Genomic DNA, 23,043 nt, shown 5'->3' with positions numbered 1-23,043 from the left:
AGTCCACGGTACACATTGTCTATTATTTTATATCATATATATTTATTCCCTTTTAAAAACTACATCACATTGCATGACAGCTTTTAATAATAACTCTATATCAAAATATTTCTCAATTTTTAAAAAGGCAACATTTGTAAACAGAGCACAGCAAATACAAGAGCAGAGGAATTAAAAGTTGTTGGGTTTAGAATGAATAAATATGGGAGTAATTCCTTGAAGCATGTGCCAGTTATTAAAATAATTCTTAAAACACATAGACACAACATACATTGAATTGGACATTTAAGGCATTTGATGTTTTTGTCCATCAAACATCACTGTCTGGAGAGTAACAGTATTAGAAGGTTTGAATCTAATCTAAAAATCCCTCAAGCAAATCCAATCAATAAATACGTCAACATGAAATGTAGTTCAAATCATAAATCCAAAAAAAAAAGATAATACGTTTCAAAACCTAGGCTCTGAAATCAGCGGAGGAAACAGATCCTTGTTGTCAGAACTGGCATGCAACATGCTCCATCACCTGAAAGGGATCCCTCGATATATATCTATACTGCAATCTAGATATTTCTAGAGAAAAGTGTGAAATCTACGACCGCACAAACTTAAAACACACGTGCAGAAGGCCACACTGAGGAAAATGTCCAGATCGTCACCGCAAAACCACCACAATTCCGAACTCTCAAGTGAACGGGTCTACGTAGTGTCGTCGTCCCCTCGGACCTTGGACCTGGCTTCTCTGTCGCTGGTCTCCAGGGTCTCTTTAACCACGTACTCCTTCAGGTTGGGCTGGTTCCCTACGTCCACCCCCGATTCCTGGATCTCCTGGAGCAGAGCTTCCCACCGCCGCTTGTCCTTGGATATCTTCCACGACAGCCTGACGTTGGACTGCAGCAGCGGGATTAACAGTGGATGGAAGTGCTGCTGTTGCGGGACCGCGTCCAGCGAGGGTGCTATGTGCTGCAGGGCGCGGTCGCAGTGCTCCTGCGCCTCCCCCAGCTGCTCCAGCTCCTGGAAGCAGCTGACCAGCGCGGACAGGTTGAAGAGCCAGTGGACGCGCTGTGGCTGGTTCTGATGCTGCTGATGGGGACAGCCCAACTTCTCTTGGAGCTTTAGGGAATTCAGTAAGGAGCCCAGGGCGTCCTGGTAGCGTCCTACTCTCAACAGCATCTGTCCTGCCCGGAGGTCGCCGAGATAGAAGAACTCCAGGAAGGGGGACGAATGGCGGATGGCAGACAAGGAGTGTAGATGTGAGAGGTATTGCTCAAAGGCCCGGCTGCGCTTGGCGATGGTCTCGGCGACAAAGTTCTTGCGCAGCTTTTTGCGAGGGAAACACACGCCTTCCACCTCCTCCCCGTACTGCCGGCGCAGCCTGGCATGGAGACGCTCAAAGTCCGTGTAGCGCCGAGTGATCACCGCTGGGGTTTTGTCATACATTCCCTGTTCAATTACCTGAATGGTGTAAAGCTGAAGGAAAGATATGGGCAATATTTCATAAACATACATACCGAAATAGTTTTTTTGCAAAAATGTAACTTTTAATCAGTTCTGACAACATTTAAGTTATTTGGTCCAAGTTCATAAAACATGCTTATATTTTAGTCTGCTCAGTATTTTCTCCAAATATCTGCCTCTGCTCTCAATTTTATTTTAATTGCCCTTTACAATTAATTTGTATATTCGAGTCATTTTACATAAGGTCGTCAAATTCATGTTCATGCTCCTGACATATCACAGCAAGAACATCTGACTGGAATTATTTTTGGTCAGGGCACGTTCCAAAAAACTTTTAAGCTGCATGACCCTTTTTTCTCGCCACTGTGCCTCGCACTAAGATACAAGTGTAAAAATACACGTGGAATTGATCAGATCCACTGGGCCCGTAATTATCCCCATAATCTCTCGTCGTATTGAAACAGGAGATATTGGTTTTTTTTAATAATACATACCACGTACTTGGATGTGGCCTCTTGAATTACGCTGGCGTCAGTCACTTCAAAGACAACTTTATCCTGAAAGCTGCGTGTGCGTGAACTCCGCCAGTTCTCCTGCAACTGTCGCGTCAGCAGGGTCGAGGCCTTTGGGGATGGACTCACAGGACTTGTGTCTGTAACCCAAAACCGGGAACGTGAATGAAGCACCCACTCCACAAGAGTTTACAGGTGTCACTCCCTCACCTGCACTGCTGCACCCATTATCGATGGACTCTCCGAGGAAATCCGAATCGCTGTCAGGCCCTGAAGCGTCCCCAGCATCTTCCGACTCCAGCGCTCCGTCGCCTTCGAAGCACAGCGTCCCGCCCAACCTGGCCGAGACGCAGTCTGTGTCGTCCTCCAGTTCGGAGCTTTCGGGGAAGTCATCTGTGCCTTCGGCATCTGAAGCGACCTCTCCTTCCTTGAACAATGTACGTCGAAGTCGGTCCAAAAGTTTTCCAGCCATTCCACCAGCACAACACTGGCAAAGCAAAGGTCGATAAAATATGATGCTATTTTCATTATAATTTAAAGATGGTACAGGTCATATATCTATGATAGATAAATGGTACTGTTTGAGACTTTAATAGAGTATTCATCTCATTGTTACTGGAGAACGAAGTCACCCTATATTTCTGTACGAAACCCGATAGGCACGGAAACTCTGCACTGTAGTAAATATGTAATGGCATCCAATCTGCCCCTACTGTCACAACTTCGCCGTCGGATCATTATTAAAGTATAAATAGAATTCACACCAACACTTTATAACGTTTCGTTATTCACAAAAGTCATTATGCAACAGTAAATTGTATTATTACCGAACCGAGCTCAAGCTAACGTGCAAAGTCGGTTTACTAAACACCCCACACGGACGTTTGCTACTTAAACGAACTTTACTCGGTAGAAGAGCAGCGAGCTAACGCGCGTTAGCCACCCAGCTAGTCACTTTGCACAAACGCAGGCGGACCGCAGGAGTTTCGCCAGCTAGCTTCCCCGCATCAGCATCCACGGTGCGGAAAAGCGGCCGCTTCGCCCGTATACTTGCCGTACTTATGCGGCGCCGGGCGGCCGGGGACTGTGGCTTTCCATCGGTGAGCGGACACGGGCTCGACTGGCTGGCTGGCTGGCTGGCTGGCTGGCGGACCGGAGTTGGGTTTCTGACAGTAATGATGAACCCACGTCACACGCGGGGGCCGCTTTACTCCGCAACCTTGCTTTATCTGGCGGGTAGAAATCTGCTATTTTCGCGCTTTATCATCATTTAGAGTTGTGATCTGATTAAAGTTTCCCGTAGACTGTTTGTGCAAAATCAGAAAAAGCTTAAGTGTGATGAAAGAATTGAAATGTCATGTTATGTGTCATGATATGTAAAAAACGTTACCAAAATTAATGTTCTAACTGTGTAATGAATAAGAAATTGCAGAATTAATTTGTAGGGGCTTTTAGACTCATGCATAAACACGCAACATGTAGTGCCCTGACTTGGGATTGATGTGAAAATGTGATTTCTGTATATATATCTAAATTTATAAACACACAGATGTGTAGATGTATGGCCAGATGTATAATAGAATATAATATATTTGCAGAGTGCAGAATGGTATGGTTCCATGTGATGTAGAGCGTCCAGTTTGTGGCAACGTAGCCCAGATAAGACATTTTGTAGAAAGTACCTCATAATGGTCATAATAACCCAGGATTTGTTCGTTCGGCTTTTCCAAACAAAAGATGAGTATTTTCTTTTATGCAAGTGTGTCCGATAGACGAGGCCCCCCAAACTCTGTCACATCTCGCGAGATCTGAGACGCACGCGCGAGGTATATATAAGCCTCCCGCGCCGCGTGTGTCGGTGGAGCTGACGAAAAGCAACGAGGCCTTCAGACGGAGTTGACGATCGATTAGCGAGGAGCACAATGCCGCGCGTTTACATTGGGCGGCTCAGTTACCACGTCCGCGAAAAGGACATACAGAGGTTTTTCAGTGGCTACGGGAAGCTTCTGGAAATCGACCTAAAAAACGGGTGAGTGGCACGACTGGTGCTAGCATGTTAGCAATAGCGATCACGCCGCTCGCGTCTGATTCAAACTTTGTGAAGTTCGCAGTTTTGTACTTGCTTCTCATCAAACGCTGTCGGACTGAACCGTACCATTCGGGTAGAATATATATTCGCTTCCATTAAAAAAGGGCAACGATTTTAAGTCGCTACTATTTGCTTTAAAGCCGCCGCCATTACCGCGCAGAAAGATGGCCGTACTGAAACTCTGCAGCTATGTGGCACAGCATGCAGGGGGTTAGACCTACAAGTGATTATATTATTAGCATTAATACGCTGTAGCACACATGCCTTTTAAAGTGTCGAATGTGTTTTTTGTTTTGTTTTCGCGCCATATTCTACCCATTTGTCCAAAATATATTTTCCTTTACGAAACGGACTGACTGTGCTTATGTACAAGTTTTGTAACTTGATCTCGCTTCTTTTTCTAGCTACGGCTTCGTGGAGTTCGACGACAACCGCGACGCCGACGACGCGGTGTACGAGCTGAACGGGAAGGAGCTGTGCGGCGAGCGCGTGGTGGTGGAACATGCCCGGGGACCGCGGCGCGACCGCGACTTCTACGGTGGGACTTTACCTCCGTCCGGTACCGCGGCGCTCAGCCCGCCCTGCCGAACTGGCGGGGGACGAACTGCCCTAAATACTTTTAGTTGACTATTCAAAGTCGCACGACAATTTATTTAGTTTTATTCGTCGTCGTCCCCTTCTCATCCATACATTAAAAGTTAAATGGGCTTAATTAAGTTTCTTTATTTGTAGTACCATAGCATGCATTGAAAAAAGGTTCTGTGTCCCTCTGGTAATATTTGACGAGTATCAATTGTCCACACAGCAGTTCCAGATTCATGAGGGTTTTTTTCCCTCTTCTGAATCAGGTAATATTGTGTGGCTCAATGAAAGCTCTGTTTACTAGTGCCCTTTAAAAAAAAAAAAAAATTTTTTTTTTTAATGAAGGTTAACCACAAAGGCGCTTGTTAAAATGGCACTTATTGCAGGCGTGGATCAGCAAAATAGTTTAACTTGTCCCGGAACCTAGGTTCTCTTTCTCTGGATATGCTAGAGACCCTTGGGCTTCTCCACAGGTCTCCTGAGTTTAGCGCCAGTAAATTCAGGTCTGTGGTGTGTGGTGTTTTTGAGAGAAATTTCATATTGCACCATTAACAAAGTCCTTGATGTTTTAATTCAAAAGTGTCCGGTTGGGGCTGAGGCTGAGTCCGAGTCCATTGAGGCTAAGATGACTGCCCGTCCCGCTTGGCCTTGGCTTTCACCTTACTATGTGTGTGTGACCTTTGACCCTTTGGCTGACCTTACCGGAAGCCAAGATGACTACAGCCTTTTGCCAATAGTCCAGGGGTGATGGTGAGGACTCCCATTGGTTTTTGTGTTGATTTAAGGATAGGCTTATGCACCGCAAAGTTGTCCCTTTTCTGCATGGAGGCAGTTTCATTTCAAGTCAACTGGTCCAGATCAAAAAGGTTTCATGTAAGTTTACTTTCAGCAGGTCTGATAGACAATCTGTTTTTCAGGTTTAATGGAGTTGATTTTTTTTTTTTTTTTTTGCTACTGCACTGAGACCGCACTGTACATGTTTTATAGATTCAAATGTCTGCATGATCCCCAACAGCCTTGTTTTTACTTGTCATTGTCCCCCTCTCTTTTTAAACAGGAAGTGGTTACAGTAACAGCCGAAGAAATACAGGAAGGGATAAGTACGGTCCTCCAGTCCGCACTGAGTATCGGCTTATTGTGGAAAACCTCTCCAGTCGCTGCAGCTGGCAAGACTTGAAGGTGAGTTTGTTGGGGGGAGGACCCAACAGGGCTATGGTGTTGATTGTGTACAGATGTTAATCAAGAGTGAAGTGACTGTTTCTCGTTTGGCCTAGTATCCATTCCAAACTGGCAGATTGTGTTTTTTACTTTACGGTCATCATTTTATAGGACTTCATGCGGCAGGCCGGGGAGGTTACCTATGCAGACGCCCATAAGGAGCGCACCAATGAGGGAGTCATTGAGTTCCGGTCCTATTCAGACATGAAAAGAGCGATTGATAAGCTGGATGGGACGGACATCAATGGTAGGAAGATCCGTCTGGTTGAGGACAAACCACGTCGTCGGCGCTCTTACTCTGGAAGCCGTTCTAGGTGTGTGCTTTAGTCTAATTTCTCTTTGTAATCTCATATATTGTTGCCTAATGTGGTCTGAAACTTTCTCTCTTTTTCTCCCTGCAGATCTCGCAGCCGTCGTCGCTCTCGCAGCAGAAGCCACAGCAGAAGTCGTTCCCGAAGCAGATCCAGGTCTTGGCAACATTAGCCTTGGTTATGGATTTTTCACTTTGTGCAGAAAATCACTCGCTCTTTAACTTTTTGTTTCAATATCTGCAGGTCTGGTTCCAGGAAGAGACGCTCGAGATCTGGCCACAAATCCCGTTCAAAGTCTCCTGATCGGAAGTCAAGCTCTCGTAATAGAAAATCTCGTTCCAGATCTCGATCCCGTTCCAACAGGAAGTCTCGCTCCAAGAGCCGTTCTAAGGTGAAGTCAGAGCGTGACTCGCGCAGTCGCTCTCCCGAGAAGTCTGTCAACAAGAGATCCCGAAGCCGGTCTGCCTCCCCTGTGAAAAATGGGAATGAGGAACGCCCCAAATCTGCCTCGCGTTCCCCTTCACCTGCCGCTGAAAAAAGTGGCTCCAAGTCTCCAGACAGGCGCTCTGCATCACGCTCCAAATCTGGCTCACCCTCTCGTTCGAAGTCTCGTTCTCGATCCCGGTCCCGCTCCAGATCTGCATCCCAAGATTAGGAATGTGCATTGGTTCTTTATGCCCGTGGTTGTGGTGTTCAGTTGAGATAGACGGACTGGTTCTTTTTTTTAATTAGCAGCCATTTTGTCCTAATTTCAGGACTAATGGTTCAGTAATTCACATCTGAAATTTTACTTGTGGCATGACCTATACTATGTTATGTCTCTTGTGTGTTCTCGATATTTCAATAATTGCTCTGCAGCAGTTCAGCACACAGAACAGTATAATGAAACCTTGACAGGCTTTTTTTTTTTTTTTTCCCATGGATTGTTTAAATTTTTTTTGACTGACTAAATTATATTAAATGTTGATTTCTGCATCTTGCTTCCTGCCGTGTGGAATTTGGAAATCTTAAAATGACCATAAAAGTAAAGGGGTAATTTTTTTTTTTTTTAATTGCATTATACTCAAGTGCTGACTTTTTATTTTTAACCAGTGTTTTGTTACTACAAATACCTGAAGCCAATAAAAAAAAAAAAGTCTGAGTGCCTTCCCGTCTACAATTTGTTTTTGCAAATGTCTCGGTGATACGCATTAAAGCGCGGATCTCTTATATATGAGCCTCTATTTCTGGGCTGTGAACGGTGGTTAGTGCGCATGCGCAGTTGGAAATCCCGACCTGCAGGACGAACCGCTGGTAAGGAAAAATTTCATCACTTTATAACCTGCCTCTTTTATGCGATTGTCCCGCATTTACAAAGATTATGAATGTGTTATTATCTAGCCATGCGTTCTTCTCGAACGTGTGGTTCCAGCTGATTTATTTTAACCACATTGTTCATAATAATTAACAGTTCCCATACATAAGCCGATGCAATTGGTTAAGATGGGGAAAAATCTAGTTAATGTACGTGAATGATTTTCGTTTTGTATTCTGTCGGACGAGTTGTAATCGTTGGTAACGCCTGATGAAGGGCGCGTTTATTCCGCTCGCCGGTACGCGGTGTTGGCCACGTTCATTAAAAACCGAGTCAGGCGGCCGCTGCAAATCAGCCACTTCTGGACACTCACTCGCGCTTTTATGCCTCTTGCATCAATATGCTTGGCGATTAGGCAAACCGCCATTTTGGGATACAAATTGGCTCCTTTTTTTTGCGCAAAGCTGCGGCTGACCGGTCTGCAGGCTGGCGGCGTTGTCGGGATGCGCGCCGGCGAGCGGATTATTCGGGGCATCTCCCGAATGAACGCACTTAATAACGCCTGTAAGTGTCCTGTCTGGCCCGGCCCGTGTTCCAGGTCCTGCTGGAATTTGTGCTCCTCTGTACCGTAAACTGATTCCACGAGAGATTTCTATACACAGAGCGCATTAAGGTAAAGCGACAATCGCATTCATTAGTGCATGATCGTGACTGAATATTTGCAAAAACGGAACTAAGTTGCACATGCACTATTATTAAATGCTAACCTTAGAATAAACAAGTGCTTTTGCAGATGTATTATTGGACAAAAATGCAGTAAAGAAGACCCTACTAAGCCTTCCCTCTCCCTGTTCCTCTTCAGCGGCACCAAGAGAAATCTTGTCATGAGTGCCAAAGTGGACCTTGAAGTGCCACCAAAAGATGCAGATGTTTCCACGGCGCTCAGTGACCCCCCACTCCCCGACGAGGTCCTGTCACCGAAAGTGGCGTCGTGCAACAGCGCAACGTTCATCCTACCAGGTCAGGCCTGCGCACAAGTCAGCCTTCCCCACGCCTTCACCACGCCACGCCTTCATACTGCACCTTCTGCTCACACAGTGCCGAAGGCGGAGTCACCGCAAGCGGTGGAAGGAGCCAAAGCAGGCGGGGTCACTGAGCTGGGCGGCGCCTCGCTGACACCGCAGGTGGGTGGGACCTGTAGCATCGTCCACGTGCTGGAGTGGAAGGAAGGGATGGCCATCCTCCCTGGAAGCAACCTCAAGGTGGAGATGCATGATCACGGTTCTTCTCTTGTTCAGGTCTGCTGTATCGTGCCCCCGCTAACAACCTGATCCACTTTGTGTAGTTTTGTGTAAGTGACAGTGGAACTCTGGAGGTAATAAGCCATGGGAAAATGGGCGGTGCTAACCCGATTGTTGATGGAAAACAGGCCGGTGCTGATAACAGGCAAGCTGAAAAAACTGGTAATTTTTGGACTTGATATACATCATCATTTCCATTGGCAAAAAATGACCATGGTACGAATGATGGGTTGAGGCATTGTCCAGAATGGATTGTCCTTCAAGTGGAGTGTTTCAACTGTGAATTTGTGTCAGGTGATGGACCTCCTGCAGCATCTGCTGATCTGGTCCCTGAGGGTTCCACCCCGCCGAAGAGCACAGGAACAGGCGCCAAAAGGACGTACCCAGAAGAACTCCGCAGAGACCCGCTGCCTGAAAAGTAAGAGCCGCTCCACAAGAATTGGTTTATAAGAGGGTGGTAGTAGCCTAGTGGGTAACACACTCGCCTATGAACCAGAAGACCCAGGTTCAAATCCCACTTACTACCATTGTGTCCCTGAGCAAGACACTTAACCCTGAGTGTCTCAAGGGGGGGAACGTCCCTGTAAATACTGATTGAAAGTTGCTCTGGATAACGGCATCTGATAAATACTGTAAATGTAAATGTAAAAATGGTTTATTAATCAGACAGGCCAGTGGACAGAAGATCCCAGGGGTTCGAGGGATTCCTGTCGACCCCGAGCTGTTGAAGCCAATGAAGAAAAGAAAAAGAAAAGAATATCTGAGTCCATCCGAGGAAGAGTCGGAGATGGAGGTCACGGTGGGAATGGGTTCTGCACTTTCAGTGTCTGAATTGGTTTTGTATATTTACGTTAAGATTTGTGTCGCATTCCAGGAGGAGAAAGGTGAGGACTCAAAGACAGAGAGGCGGCAGAACAGTTCAGGTGTGCACTTCATGTTTCACAGGCTGCAAGAATGATGGAAAAATGATGATAACAATAAATTTGCTGTTTGTGTGCACAGCTGAGAGCAAACAGGAGGCGTGGTCGTGGCCCGTTTACCTAGACCAGCAGAAGACTGTAGCAGCTCCACCCAAACTCTTTCAGGAGGTACAGCTAAGTCTCATATGCCTCACCCACAAAATAAAGTGGAGTGAAGGACTCTGATTACCCCAATGGCAGTGGTGGGATATGTAAGATTCTTCGTTTTAGAAGTTGCATTTCTTCATTACTTCACAGAAAACTGTACATTGTGTATCACTGAAGCAGCAGTTCACCTATCCTATTAGCACACCACCAGTCACTCAGCGTTGTTCGTATTAAATCTTATCAAACCACAGCATGCGTGTTGGGACAAGGCTGAGATTTTTTTTAGTGAGTCGACCTGAGCATATTCACCATTGCTCTTTCAGGCCCAAAGGGTACCTCCGAGCAAAAACGCTTTCCGGCTGGGCATGAAGCTGGAGGGAATCGACCCTCAGCATCCTTCCATGTACTTTGTTCTAACAGTGTCTGAGGTAAATAATAAAAATAATAAAATGAAAAAAAAACATTACATTATTTTCATTGCTTTTTTTCTGTATTTAATTCTATATTTAGAATTTAATTTTTTTTTCAAACAGACCCATGCACATGTATTTTTGCGTGAAGCAGCAACACCATTTCATAGTGACAGTCAACTTGTTTAGTTAGTATTGTTTTTTCTGTTAATTATGAGTTAAGAAATAAGTCAAGTCAATTAAGTCACATTTAAAATGCCAGAGAGTTGCTTAGAGAGTCCATGGTGGTTGATTTTAAGAAGTTTGATGAGTTGGAGAATTTTATGACATACATGACCTGACCTTTCTTAACGATAAATGTGAACAAACCATTCATCAATAAGTTAGTTCGTGTCTTGATAGAATCTACCTGACAACTCAAATAAAAAAAAAAATGTTATCTTTGAGTTTCATGCCTGTAATGAGCCTATAATCTGTAAACCAGTTCATACATAATAAACAAGGGCCCGTGTAGATATTTCTAAACCGGCTTGAAATTGGTATTTTTAACCCCAGGTGTGTGGATACAGGATACGCCTCCATTTTGACGGCTACTCCGAATGCCATGACTTCTGGGTCAATTCCAATTGTCCGGATATTCATCCTGCTGGCTGGTGTGAGAGCACCGGCCATAAACTGTACACGCCAAAAGGTGAGAGAGTATTTGACGATATTTTACTAAACTTCAGTGACAAGTGAGAGGCTAAGTTTTTATATTTTTAATCTTTTATAGGGTGTAAAGAAGAGGAATTTTCATGGACCAACTATTTAAAGCTCAGCAAAGCACAAGCTGCCCCTGAAGAAGTGTTTGCCAGCGCTGGTCGAGTAAGAGTAATTACAAGTACTGAACAAAATTTTAATGCCATGTACCCAAACACACACACACACAGATTCCCTTCTGTGGTACTATCTACTCTTCCTACCATATTCATCTTCTATCCATATCTCGCTCTGTGTAATGTGCAATTTTATTGTTCTAGATAATAATATTCAAATTCACCATTTCTGTGTGATGGTAAATGCTTTGGTAAGCAGCAATTTATGTCTTGAATTCTTGTGCTTGCCGACAGATAGACATGAAATGCGGCTTTGAGGTGGGAATGAAGCTGGAGGCGGTGGACCGCATGAATCCCTCTCTCATCTGTGTGGCCACAGTGACGGACGTGGTGGACGACCGTTTCCTCGTCCATTTTGATAACTGGGACGACACGTATGACTACTGGTTAGATGCCTTAACAATATCTCCAAAGATCAGAGGCCAGCATAACCTGGACATGGATGGCTTATGAAGAACCATATATACCTATACTAATGTGATATTAAATTGAGTTTTAGTTAGAGTTGACCCAGTTATGGAATTCAAGGCCAGAGAGCTAAATGAATAAATTAGGTACCAACCATGGTACCCAGCACAGTGATCAAAACCAGAACCAATGCTTTAACAAAGACAAATACAACAGAATTTTTACTACTCAGCACTTCCACAGCACATGGTCTATGGTAAATGGTGAAACTGTACTTGTTCCCGATGAAGTAATGCCCAATCTCTCAGGTGTGATGCCAGTAGCCCCTATATCCATCCCATTGGCTGGTGCCAAGGGCAAGATCTCCCCCTCACCCCCCCTCAAGGTGAGAGACAGCCCATGCCGCCGCTGGCACCAGACTTACGCATGAAAGGCGAAGCTGAGGTTCGTTCCTCTCTTCTAAGATTACCCAGACGCTGGCAGGTTCTCCTGGGAGAGGTACCTCGACGAGACGGGCTCTACAGCCGTCTCTGCAGATGCCTTCAAAGTGGTACGTCCTTCTCTGTTAGCATTTTAGTCTCTTTACAAGACGCCAAAACAGTGTTCTTAAGTTCAGTCGGAAAAGATTTAGCCCCTTTTCATACGCCTGCATTTATATCAAGGTAATGAATACATACTTTTATACCCCTGTTGTCTTAACAGAAAAAAATTATTCAGTTGAAAGAAAGAACAATTAGAATTTTCAACATATACCCAGTTTTTGATCATTGAAAGTTATTTATAGTCTGATTGCATGACGAAAGTGAAGTCATTGTCATTGTAAAATGTGTCCTCTGCTTTTAACCATCACCCTTGATGAGCAGTGGGCAGCCAGGACAGGCGCCCGGGGAGCAGTGTGTGGGGACGGTACTTTACTCAGTGGCACCTTGGTGGCTCGGTATTCTGATTACGGGTCCGCTTCTTTACCTGCTAGGCCACCACCGCCCCAACTGCCCGGCATATTTTTTTCAGTTTTTTTTGTAGGTGAGGCTTTAGCAAATTTAAAGTGTACATCTGTATATACAGAAGATGTCATTATCGTTTATTACCGCTATACATGTTCAGTCTCTACTGTAATTTCCTGGATTAATCTCACTGAACATCCCATGGCAATCCAGTGCTGACCAGAGGAGGCTGGTTCCTGGTTCAGGTTCGAGACCAGCCAGAGGCTGCAAGTAAAACATAAAACAATGTGGGGCAGTGGTGGTCTAACAGGCCTAGCGTGTATTTTAGAGAATTTTGGCTGCACAGTCACGGATTCTCTTCCTCCTCAGCGTCCGCCGCATGGCTTCCAGGTCCAGATGAAGCTGGAGGCTGTAGACAAGAGGAGCCCCGCCTTGATCCGTGTTGCCACAGTGCAGGAGGTGGAGACTCACCGAATCAAGGTTAGCTGTGCTATGTGAGCGAATGCCAATACGATGCACATGAACATGACGCTAATGTACATTAAATCTAAAACAGATCCACTTTGATGGCTGGAGCCATGTGTATGATGAGTGGGTGGACTCCGATCACCCTGACATCCACCCTGCCGGCTGGTGTGAGAGCACCGGCCATCCGCTGAAGGCACCACCCAGTCACTCCAGCAGCCAGCACAGTGGTAACGGCATCTCATCACATCTGTAGTGTTGGTCCAGTTCTCACTATTGACCGTAACAGGCAAATGTTCTGAATCATAGCAGGTTCCACGGAAACAGCACCAGCCCAGTCGAACTTCTCCTCAGTGCCGTACAAAGCCATCACCCACTCGCGAAACACCTCCAAATACAGCTTTCACCACAGGTCAGGCCCAGGCTGGCTGAGCTCATCTCGTCTGTCTGTACGGTGGTAACGGAACTCCTATCCCCATTCTCGTCAACAGGAAGTGTCCTACTCCAGGATGCGACGGCTCAGGCCATGTCACGGGGCGTTTCACGGCGCATCACTGTTTATCAGGCTGCCCTCTGGCAGAGAGGAACCAGGGTCGAGTCAAAACAGAATCAGACACCGAGGGTTTGGCATCCAAACGCAACCTTCTGGTGTTCGGACAGCGCAGCAAAAAGTCCCGCTACCATGGCAGGTAAACCTCGTTTAATTACAGGATATATAAAGTCTGGATCTGGAACCATATATATTTTTTTAGAAATTAGTAAATCCATTAATTAGAGAGTCAGAAGTCAACCAAGATTTTATTCAGTGTCTACAGTGCATGACATCAGGTTCAACACTCATTGGCCAGTTCTGCAGTCGTTTGAATGACTGTTTCATTTAAAACACAAGCGATTGGTTTTATTTGCCAGGATTGGACGTCCTCCCAAATACAGGAAGAGCCAGCAGAGGAATTATCAAAGTGAGTAAAATATGGACAACATAAGCAGTAACAGTGGAGAGATTGTTAGCCAGTGTGAATAACAGTAAATGCAAATTCATAGATACGTCATAAGAATCGTCATTTTTAATACATCAATATTTTGATCATTCATTGCCACATTTCATCAGTATGTTTTTGGTTAAAGGGGGCGACAATTATTTAAATCTTTAAATAATTTTGATCACATGATCAGAAAAGCATCGAATACTGAAGTAACTGATATAATTTAGGACTTGTCATTTTTTATTACATGATTGTTTATTGGAAAGGGCAGTATATTTATTTTTTTTAATTATTTATGCATTGATTTCAAGTAATGGATAACATTTCCAGTAATTTTTCCTGTGTGGTTGTGTTTGTCAGCTTTAACATCTGAAGGCATGTACCCTTCCCTCTTCATGTCGGCCCTGAACGCGCACCCTGACCGCACCCTGTCTCTTTGCTGGGAGCAACACTGCAAGCTTCTGCCTGGAGTCGCAGGCATTCACGCCAGCCAGGTGGCCACATGGACTGTGGATGAGGTGATGACCAGCTAAATTCTATGGTACACGTGTGAGGAATTCTTGATTTATACGTGACAAAAGAGTTTGTGTGTTTTTGCAGGTCTTTGGCTTTGTACAGAACCTAACAGGCTGTGAGGAGCAGGCCCGTTTGTTCAGAGATGAGGTGAACATCCCTTATCATGCTACATATCTGCCAATAATAATTCCATGCAGTAAAACATGTGGCCCTCAATTTTTATGTAAAATACTTATTTATTATATATGTTTTTTCCCCAGATGATTGACGGGGAAGCATTCCTGCTACTTACTCAGACTGACATTGTAAAGATCATGAGCATCAAGCTTGGCCCAGCCCTCAAAATATACAATGCTATTTTGATGTTCAAGAGCACAGACGAGGGCTTGAAGTGATAGTCCTGTGACAAGCTCCCATGTTGTGCCAAATCCATTCAGAACTCATGAACCATCGTGCATTTGCTTTTTTCTTCAGTCCCCAAATTAGAGAGGGAATCTTAAAAAACGTGCAGCTCGTCTCAAGCAAGGACTAAACATGGATGGGTTTTTTATTTTTGCTGATAAGTCACTGTCCCACACTTCCATTCATTGATGCACTTTAGATAAGGTCCACTAGGTGGCGCAACAGTGCGTGCTGAGCGCAGAGGGGAAAATGGCCTCTGTGCATGTCCAGCGAGCGTCAGGGTTTCACTGGAACGCTGTTGCTGATGAGATGGCTTATTCACAAGCGTGCCCAAAACAAAATATCCAGTCCTACATCCAGTCCTGCCGATTGGCCGGGCCTGCTTTCCATGCGTCGTGTGAACAAGCATCCATTGTGAGCCATTCATGTGACATTTAACCTTTAACACTCCATGAGCAGCACCCGATCTATTATTATTCTATGTTTTATTAATGCGGTAACTACATGTCTAGACCTGACCCAGGGGAGAAGTGTCATCATTCAGGAATGCATCAGTGTTTTAAAAGATACTTCTGTGTGGAGCTTCACCAACATTTACTGGATTCATATTTTGAACTGTATATCAGATTTTGATTGGTATTGAAAGGTGTAAGGTGAGGTCACACACATTAAAAATCACACATTAATGTTTGCTTTTAAATGTGAAAAGAAGCTATGTTGTTGTTGTCTATTTTTGGATGGGTACAGAATGTCTTTTCCTTTTGATTCTTTGATAAATTCAATTTGCCAGTCCAAACTCTGAATGGGACAACATCGTCAAGAATACATTTTTTGTCCATTAATAAATGTTAAGTGTGAACCCTGTGCATGATTTTTTTGAACAGTAAACACCCAAATAATTTTCAAAGTTATTTCTTGCTACTCTGGTTGCTTATTATCAGTAAAAGGCCAAGTGGAGTGTCTTGAGTGGTTGTTCCTGATAACAAACTTAATGAACTGCAGTTTGACTTTAATATGCGGCAGTTTACTAGGCTGTATTAATGTACCCACACAAAGATACAAAACTAGGTTCCTAATGTTTCTAAAAAAAGGAACGAAATGAGCAAATAAACACGAATGAAATGTGGGCAGATGATCTGGAAAAAAATTCTAATAATTGGTTATCTGACCAAGCTGAAGCAACATATTATTACAGAGCATAAAGCTTGTTTGAAAACCTAAGACCACTCAGGTAACTAGTTCAACAGATCCATGTGAATTTTTTTTTTAAAAGAAGTATTGTATCCGAAATGTATTGATTATGCAGTTGGAATGTATTGTTAAGGAGGAGCGACGTAAAGAGCGCCGTTGCGTAACGCTAATTGACCACGCCCACTCCGCGTCCATCGGGGTGACGTGACCTCTGGCGAGCGGCGCGTCGTTATCAGCGCGCCAGCAGGCAGCCGCACGACCGGAGCAGGTAACGCGGGCTTTCTGCTTCTAACTTGTACCGATCAGCGATGCCGCCTGTAGAATAACGCCATGCTTTACCGCCATTTCAATGTAATTACAATTCATCTCATTTATTCATTTAACTGTTATGTCAAACATTGTATTTGGCATTCCAAAAAATGTCCAGAATAAATAGATATTTTGTATCTGATAGATAAATAAATGTGTTTGGTAATAGTTTACAAAAGAAACATTACACTTAAAGCCTACTAAATGCTATTAGCATGTAAAAAAAAATCTGTATTTTTGTGTTAAATCTTTGTGTTTAGATAGTATGAAGATCAGAGCAGAGAATGTCTGGCGAGACTTATCTTCCATTAAAAGTCGTTTTGGGGAGCTGAAAACGGTCGTTCGCGTTCACACCAGAAAGTTCCAGCAATATTTACCCTGTAAACTCCTTCACTGATACGAACCCCTTGAGTTACGCCGTGTCCTTCGCTCTAAACCCGAACATCCAGTTTTTCAGGCCCGTTTCTCTGCTGGACCAGCAGATTCTCATAGAGGCTGCGTCATCAAGAGCTTCATGCCTTTTGCCCCCACAGATTCACCTTTGGGACTGGAATGGACCACGAGCATGGCACAGTGTAACCAAGTAAGTCTTCTGCTGGACTTATCCTCTGTCAATATACAGTGCATATTAATTACAATTATTACATTTATCCTTCAGCTGCTAGCGCCATCATCAAGCGATGTCAATTTGGGTGCATCGGCCAACCCCCAGTAAGTATTTACAAAGAAAACGTATTATGCATTTACATGAAATATACACGTATCACAATGGCTCATACTTAGCTGAACAGAAAATGTTCATCTTGGGCATTGCCTACTACTGTTTTTTTATTTTTCAGTGCAAAACCTACCGACTTTGATTTCCTTGCTGTGATCGGGAAAGGGACCTTTGGGAAGGTATGGCAGCTTTGAGCTCTGACCAATTAAAGGACTGCATCATAACTTCAGAAATGATTAACCTTTTCTGAGGAAGTCTGTTAAGCTTTGATGAAAACTCACAAGGTGGAAAATGTCCCATCCTGGACTCCTTCACTTAATCAAGTAAACAAACCTGTTGTGAAATGTAGTTGGAGGGGGAATACATGTATATTTAAATTCTGTACATTTTAAAGCAATCTGAATGCATTCAATCATTTTCTCTAGGTCCTTCTGGCCAAACTCAAATCAGATGGGAAGTTTTATGCCATTAAGGTTTTGCAGAAGAAAGTTATACTGAAGAAAAAAGAGGTTTGCTTTCAAACTCAGTTTCTTTAGATCATTCTCGAGGTAAAGACTGTGGCGGAACTGAATTTCAACAATCTGCAATGTTCCTGCACCAGACGTTCCATTTGAAGCCAAGCAACTTCAGTGAAGCACTTTGCATATTTTGTACTGCAGAGGAGGTCTAATCTAATCTCAAGTTTGCTCTGTCCTTTGTACCTCAACAATCCACTTTATAACACTGCTTCCCTAGTCAATCTGTACACTTGTTACTGTGAATATGAGCTTTCTTCAATGCTCAGTTGAAATAATGAACAATTACATTTACATTTACAGCATTTATCAGACGCCCTTATCCAGAGCGACATAAAGTCAGTAGTTACAGGGACAGTCCCCCCTGGAGCAACTTAGGGTTAAGTGTCTTGCTCAGGGACACAATGGTAGTAATTGGGATTTGAACCTGGGTCTTCTGGTTCATAGGCAAGTGTTTTACCCACTAGGCTACTACCACCCAATTAATGGTTCTGATTTTCACTTGTAACCAATGCCTCTTAGTTGACTGACTCACATTAAGATTTTTTTTTATTTAAACACACTGAATTAATGAGTCTTTTGGTTTTTCACAGCAAAAGAATATAATGGCAGAGAGGAATGTTCTACTGAAGAGCCTGAAGCATCCATTTCTTGTCGGCCTCCACTACTCGTTCCAGACCCCCGAGAAGCTCTACTTTGTCCTTGACTACGTAAATGGAGGAGAGGTACAGGCTGGGGTCAGGGACATGAGTGGAGTACAGGATTAGAAATGTACACAGTAGATTTGCTGATTTATTTACTTTTATTATATAAATAAGGATAATTTAAATAATAAATATTTTTTTGATGAAAATTGTTGTTGAATCAAATTATTCAGTGCATGAAGGCAAAAGTGTCATTGTGTATGTAAAACTGTAAAATGTCAGCATGTATGAATAGATTTACATTTACATTTACAGCATTTATCAGACGCCCTTATCCAGAGCGACTTACAATCAGTAGTTACAGGGACAGTCCCCCTGGAGCAACTTAGGGTTAAGTGTCTTGCTCAGGGACACAATGGTAGTAAGTGGGATTTGAACCTTCTGGTTCATAGGCGAGTGTGTTACCCACTAGACAGGGAGTATATTGAAGAGACAGATCAAATGAAACCTGAGAATGGAGGGGAGCATGAAAGAGGCGGGAAATATTGGCAGGTTTAAATGATCCAGAATGAGGAACATCCCCATTGGCTCCTTTCAAACTTTATCAAAAAAACACCATTAATGTAAAAAAAAAACATAACATAAATTGGCATAGGTCCTTATCAGCTCACATAATAGGGAAACATATGACCAGGGTACAACACAGGGACCACAACACAATGTTAAATTTACATTGCTGTTACATTTCTGTTCATTTGACAGTGATGTGTTTCACGAGGTCTCTCTTGTTTTTCATGGTCAGCTTTTCTTCCACCTTCAGAGAGAGCGATGCTTCTCTGAACCAAGAGCACGTTTCTACACGGCAGAAGTGGCCAGTGCCATTGGCTACCTTCACTCTCTCAATATCGTATACAGGTCAGTAAACTTGCAGGTTTTAAGCAATAATGGACTCAAGGTAAACTGACGTACATTTATGCCATTTATCAGAATCCCTTAACCAGAGTAAAAGTGGTAAATTGGTAAAAGTGTTTCGCATGTTGTAAATTTGTTTTATTAAACAATGCTCAAAAACACTGACTATCATTTATTTAAATGCGAGTTGGGTCTAACTTTTGTAGACTCTATATAGCCTGCAGTGTAAAACAAGGATATAAGAACAACAACCTATAACTGCTGTTTATTTTTTTGCTAATAAAAATCTTTTAATGTGTGTATCCGGGAAGGAAATGGGGCTGGGGGGGGTCCTCAACCACCAGTGCAGATTAACAGACAGTTTAGCACACCAGCACAGACATCTCATATTATGATGATATACCAGTTTACCTGAAAGATTTCAAATCTATTAACTCTCCTGTCTGTGCTGTAAAATGGTTAATATCATGTACTTTTTCTCCTAGGGATCTAAAACCAGAAAACGTTTTGTTAGACTCTCAAGTAAGTTTTTTTTTTTTTGTTTTTTTTTTTTTTAAAGCTAGTTTGTTTTAAATTCAAAGGGTGTATTGAACCGGATGAGACCATCTTTATGTCTAGTGTGTGATGTGTAATGTTGTGATACAGGGCCATGTTGTGCTGACAGACTTTGGTTTGTGTAAAGAAGGGGTTGAGCCCGAGGCCACGACCACCACGTTCTGTGGCACCCCGGAGGTGAGGAACGTCTCACTGTCAAATTGTCGTTTTTTTTTTTTTTTTGTCCTTACGTCTCGCGTTTACCTCGGCTGTCTCCTCGCCCACTACACACAGTACTTGGCTCCTGAGATGTTGAGAAAAGAAGCGTATGACCGCACAGTGGATTGGTGGTGTCTGGGGGCGGTGCTTTATGAAATGCTCTTCAGCCTTGTAAGTTCCTTTTCTTTTCTTTCTCTTCTTCTGTTTGGTGTGTTGAGCTGACGTGATCATTTCTACTGGTCGTATGCAGCCCCCATTCTATAGCCGCGATGTGGCCGAAATGTACGACGGTATTTTGCACAAGCCGTTGCACTTGCCACCTGGAAGGACAGAGGCCGTCTGCCACCTGCTTCACGGACTTCTACAGAAGGACCAGCATCGGCGCTTGGGTGCCATTGCTGATTTTGTGAGCTGTCCTTATTTTATGTACTGTACTTTATGTACTGCTTCCAAAACAGAATACCATGTAGACTGATGAATTTTTCCATATAGCTGGAGATAAAAAACCATGTGTTCTTCTCCCCTATCAACTGGGACGATCTCTATCATAAGCGAATCACTCCTCCATATAACCCTAATGTGGTACGGTCACTTTGGTTTTAAATAAGACTTAAATTACACTCATGTTGACTTCCTCCTTAACGTGGACCCTCTCATTTCCACAGAAAGGTCCAGCAGATCTGCAGCACATTGACCCGGAATTTACCAGAGAGATTGTTCCCAATTCAGTCGGGCGCACTCCAGACCTTACATCTAGCCTGGCCACCAGCTCCAATGCTTTTAATGGCTTTTCTTATGTTTCCAGTGACAGCAGCTTCCTCTGAGAACACCTGATCAGACCTCTTCAGACTCACGATGTCCTTGCACTCGCACAGGGAGTGTCAGGGCGAGCATCCGAATGTGGGGGTTTTCACGATCTGGACTGTTTCTTAGTGAATTCTGATGTTACTCTATTGTGTATGTTGGTTTATCCGGAATTTTCATTTCAGCTGACATGAGTTAACAGTTGTTGATTTTCTCTGCAACTTTTTGACTAGATGCACTGTTATCCTTTATAGAAATCCATCCTTTTTTGTTGCATTGTTCTGGTGCAGAAGAGCAAGTTTTAAAATAGTTTTCACATACACATTTCACATCAGGTTGGACCGTTAACTACATTTAAACCGTAAAATATAGACAAAAACAATTAATTTAAATCAGGTCATTTTCCAGTACTTTCCCATTTCCCACAGTATACAATAACAAATCTATTAAAAGGTCATAAATCATAAGAGGAGGTGATTTGGTTTATAGAACAATATTTCTTGCATATTAATAGCAGGGTTGTGGCTTTATTGCTGATATGTTCATTTGACTGCCTTTGTGAAACGTTACAATGGTCTGTGCATCTGGCAATAAACTCAGAAATGTGAACCACCTGCCAAATGGTTAACCTTGGTGTAATACTGGTATCAGGAAGTGGTGGGACTGGTGACCTTGGAACTGTTCAAAGTGGAAGCTTTTTTAAGACAAAATATGTTCCATCGCAATATTTTCACAATAAATTCTCAATTCAGAAAACTGAGTTAAACTGATTATGATTTCCAAGTCATAATGTCTGATGTAATAATACATTATTCCAAACAGATTCAAATATTTTTGGGTAACAGTGATGCATTAAAACTGTTCATTATGGAGGAAAACAAGTGTTTTCTCACCATATTCAAATATGTATGTTCATATCACCCAGCCAAAAATTAGACAGTGGGTCTTTTGTCCACTGTTTCCAACAAACTCATATTAAACTGCATTTATACTGCATCCATAACTACAGATCTACAGATCACAATCACTTTCAGTGTGTCTAGTGTGCATGCAAACTACACGCGCACAAAACCAGAACGTTGTCCAGTGAATGTTGGTGCTGGGGAGTAACGAGTTATGTAATTGAATTAATTTATTTATAAGTTAAATGTTGTTGAGTCCGCATATCCTGACTATTATTATTACTATAATAAAGTAAAGGTCGGATGACAGTATTTCTTTTGCAAGTCAACGTCTGCCATATTACAGTTTTTCTCAAATGCTAAAACACATTTCACAAACGTTTCCTCCATGTTCCCCAATGTCTAAACACAACACCCTTTTCTAAAACTACATAAATACAACCACACCTTCTCACTTCAATACTCAAACACCAAAAGAGCAGCTTTGAAGCTTTCAAAAATGTAAACACTATACACATCATTACACACTACCGAAAAACAATTGAAAACACAATGCTCAATTTTTGAGAAGGTTCTTTGTTTCATAACTGCCAATGCATGTTTTTAGAAGTTTTACAGTAACAGATCTTCTTAGATCTCTGCAGAGGATTAGGCATTTAGATTAGTGAGTTGAAGAGTATTAATCTATAGACAATTCTGCATGTACACTACTGTAACACAACTCAGTGCAAAAACAGAATCTATTGCACACAACCGTACCCTTGAAAACATGATCAGGGTGTGAAGTTTTTTGTTTACTTTATTCACACCACAATCACTGTGCGACATCATGTCGCTGAGCTGCATCGGGCCACATCACCTCATCCACATCACAGGCTATATTGTCTCTTGCCAGGTACCGAGGATAAACGCCCTGGAATGGCGAACCCATCCTTAGAAGGCCTCCACTGGGATGTCACCACAGGCCAGCTCCATTGCCCTTAGGAGGTTCTCTCTAGTGAATGGTTGTCTGTCATAAACCTTCCATCTCCACGATGAGAAGAACTCCTATATAGGGTTCAGGAAAGGGGACTAGGGTGGCAGACAGACATTTAAAAAGTGGTTACTGTTGGTGGTGAACCACTCTCTGATTTGGTTTGTCCTGTGAAAGTGAACATTGTCCCAAATGATCACATAAATGTGATGTGCGGGCCCAGGATGGTGTTGTTGGTGATCCAGGAGGATGTCTTTTAGAAAGGTGAGGAGATACTGGGTGTTGTAAGACACAAGGACAGGCCGCTCAATACCCATGGCCGCACAAAGAGTAATATTACCCCCTTGTTGGCCAGGAACCTCAGTGATGGCTCTTTGGCCAATTATTTTACGGCCTCTTTTCCTTCATTTCTGCAGGTTGAAGCCACCCTCATCCAACTGTAATATCCTCTGTGAAATGTGAAAGTGCACAGGTGTTCAGAACAACA

The 23,043-nt window shown here is 43.2% G+C and overlaps 4 protein-coding genes across 8 annotated transcripts; 3 read left to right on the top strand and 1 right to left on the bottom strand.

Annotated features, from left to right (window-relative positions):
• Positions 1–52: 52 nt before the first annotated feature.
• On the bottom strand, positions 53–3,341 carry snx21 (sorting nexin family member 21). 2 transcript variants are annotated; one of them, XM_028994699.1, is made up of 4 exons: positions 3,025–3,341; positions 2,181–2,457; positions 1,953–2,110; positions 53–1,470 (listed from the first exon to the last, which is right to left on the bottom strand). In XM_028994699.1, the coding sequence occupies exons 2-4, from the start codon at positions 2,440–2,442 to the stop codon at positions 700–702; spliced, it is 1,191 nt and encodes a 396-aa protein (XP_028850532.1). In that variant the 5' UTR covers positions 2,443–2,457; positions 3,025–3,341; the 3' UTR covers positions 53–699. The 2 variants fall into 2 exon arrangements, with proteins under 2 accessions (XP_028850532.1, XP_028850531.1); XM_028994698.1 differs by having other exon boundaries at positions 3,030–3,339.
• Positions 3,342–3,790: 449 nt separating this feature from the next.
• Positions 3,791–7,231, top strand: srsf6a (serine and arginine rich splicing factor 6a). The gene is made up of 6 exons (XM_028994700.1): positions 3,791–3,999; positions 4,464–4,597; positions 5,699–5,820; positions 5,971–6,173; positions 6,261–6,326; positions 6,414–7,231. Exons 1-6 carry the CDS (start codon positions 3,893–3,895, stop codon positions 6,823–6,825), a joined length of 1,044 nt encoding a protein of 347 aa, XP_028850533.1. The 5' UTR covers positions 3,791–3,892; the 3' UTR covers positions 6,826–7,231.
• A 119-nt stretch (positions 7,232–7,350) lies between these two features.
• l3mbtl1 (L3MBTL histone methyl-lysine binding protein 1) lies at positions 7,351–15,694 on the top strand. 2 transcript variants are annotated; one of them, XM_028993096.1, is made up of 22 exons: positions 7,351–7,463; positions 8,327–8,484; positions 8,563–8,726; positions 8,810–8,927; positions 9,060–9,183; positions 9,432–9,558; positions 9,640–9,688; positions 9,768–9,853; positions 10,156–10,260; positions 10,798–10,933; positions 11,015–11,106; positions 11,352–11,503; positions 11,834–11,910; positions 11,990–12,075; positions 12,839–12,949; positions 13,026–13,164; positions 13,244–13,346; positions 13,426–13,623; positions 13,844–13,893; positions 14,278–14,435; positions 14,518–14,580; positions 14,694–15,694. In XM_028993096.1, the coding sequence occupies exons 2-22, from the start codon at positions 8,349–8,351 to the stop codon at positions 14,826–14,828; spliced, it is 2,409 nt and encodes an 802-aa protein (XP_028848929.1). In that variant the 5' UTR covers positions 7,351–7,463; positions 8,327–8,348; the 3' UTR covers positions 14,829–15,694. The 2 variants fall into 2 exon arrangements, with proteins under 2 accessions (XP_028848929.1, XP_028848928.1); XM_028993095.1 differs by having other exon boundaries at positions 9,432–9,564.
• Positions 15,695–16,200: 506 nt separating this feature from the next.
• sgk2a (serum/glucocorticoid regulated kinase 2a) lies at positions 16,201–21,437 on the top strand. 3 transcript variants are annotated; one of them, XM_028993098.1, is made up of 13 exons: positions 16,201–16,294; positions 16,869–16,918; positions 16,994–17,046; positions 17,175–17,232; positions 17,479–17,562; positions 18,162–18,293; positions 19,015–19,127; positions 19,610–19,646; positions 19,770–19,856; positions 19,953–20,048; positions 20,128–20,283; positions 20,370–20,459; positions 20,543–21,437. In XM_028993098.1, exons 2-13 carry the CDS (start codon positions 16,901–16,903, stop codon positions 20,699–20,701), a joined length of 1,083 nt encoding a protein of 360 aa, XP_028848931.1. In that variant the 5' UTR covers positions 16,201–16,294; positions 16,869–16,900; the 3' UTR covers positions 20,702–21,437. The 3 variants fall into 3 exon arrangements, with proteins under 3 accessions (XP_028848931.1, XP_028848932.1, XP_028848930.1); XM_028993099.1 differs by having other exon boundaries at positions 16,270–16,377; XM_028993097.1 differs by lacking the exon at positions 16,201–16,294 and having other exon boundaries at positions 16,845–16,918.
• The last annotated feature ends 1,606 nt before the right edge of the window (positions 21,438–23,043 follow it).

This window comes from Denticeps clupeoides, chromosome 10 (genome assembly GCF_900700375.1).
Source record: "Denticeps clupeoides chromosome 10, fDenClu1.1, whole genome shotgun sequence".
NCBI classification, from domain to species: domain Eukaryota; kingdom Metazoa; phylum Chordata; class Actinopteri; order Clupeiformes; family Denticipitidae; genus Denticeps; species Denticeps clupeoides.
This window is presented reverse-complemented; position numbering and strand designations above follow the sequence as displayed.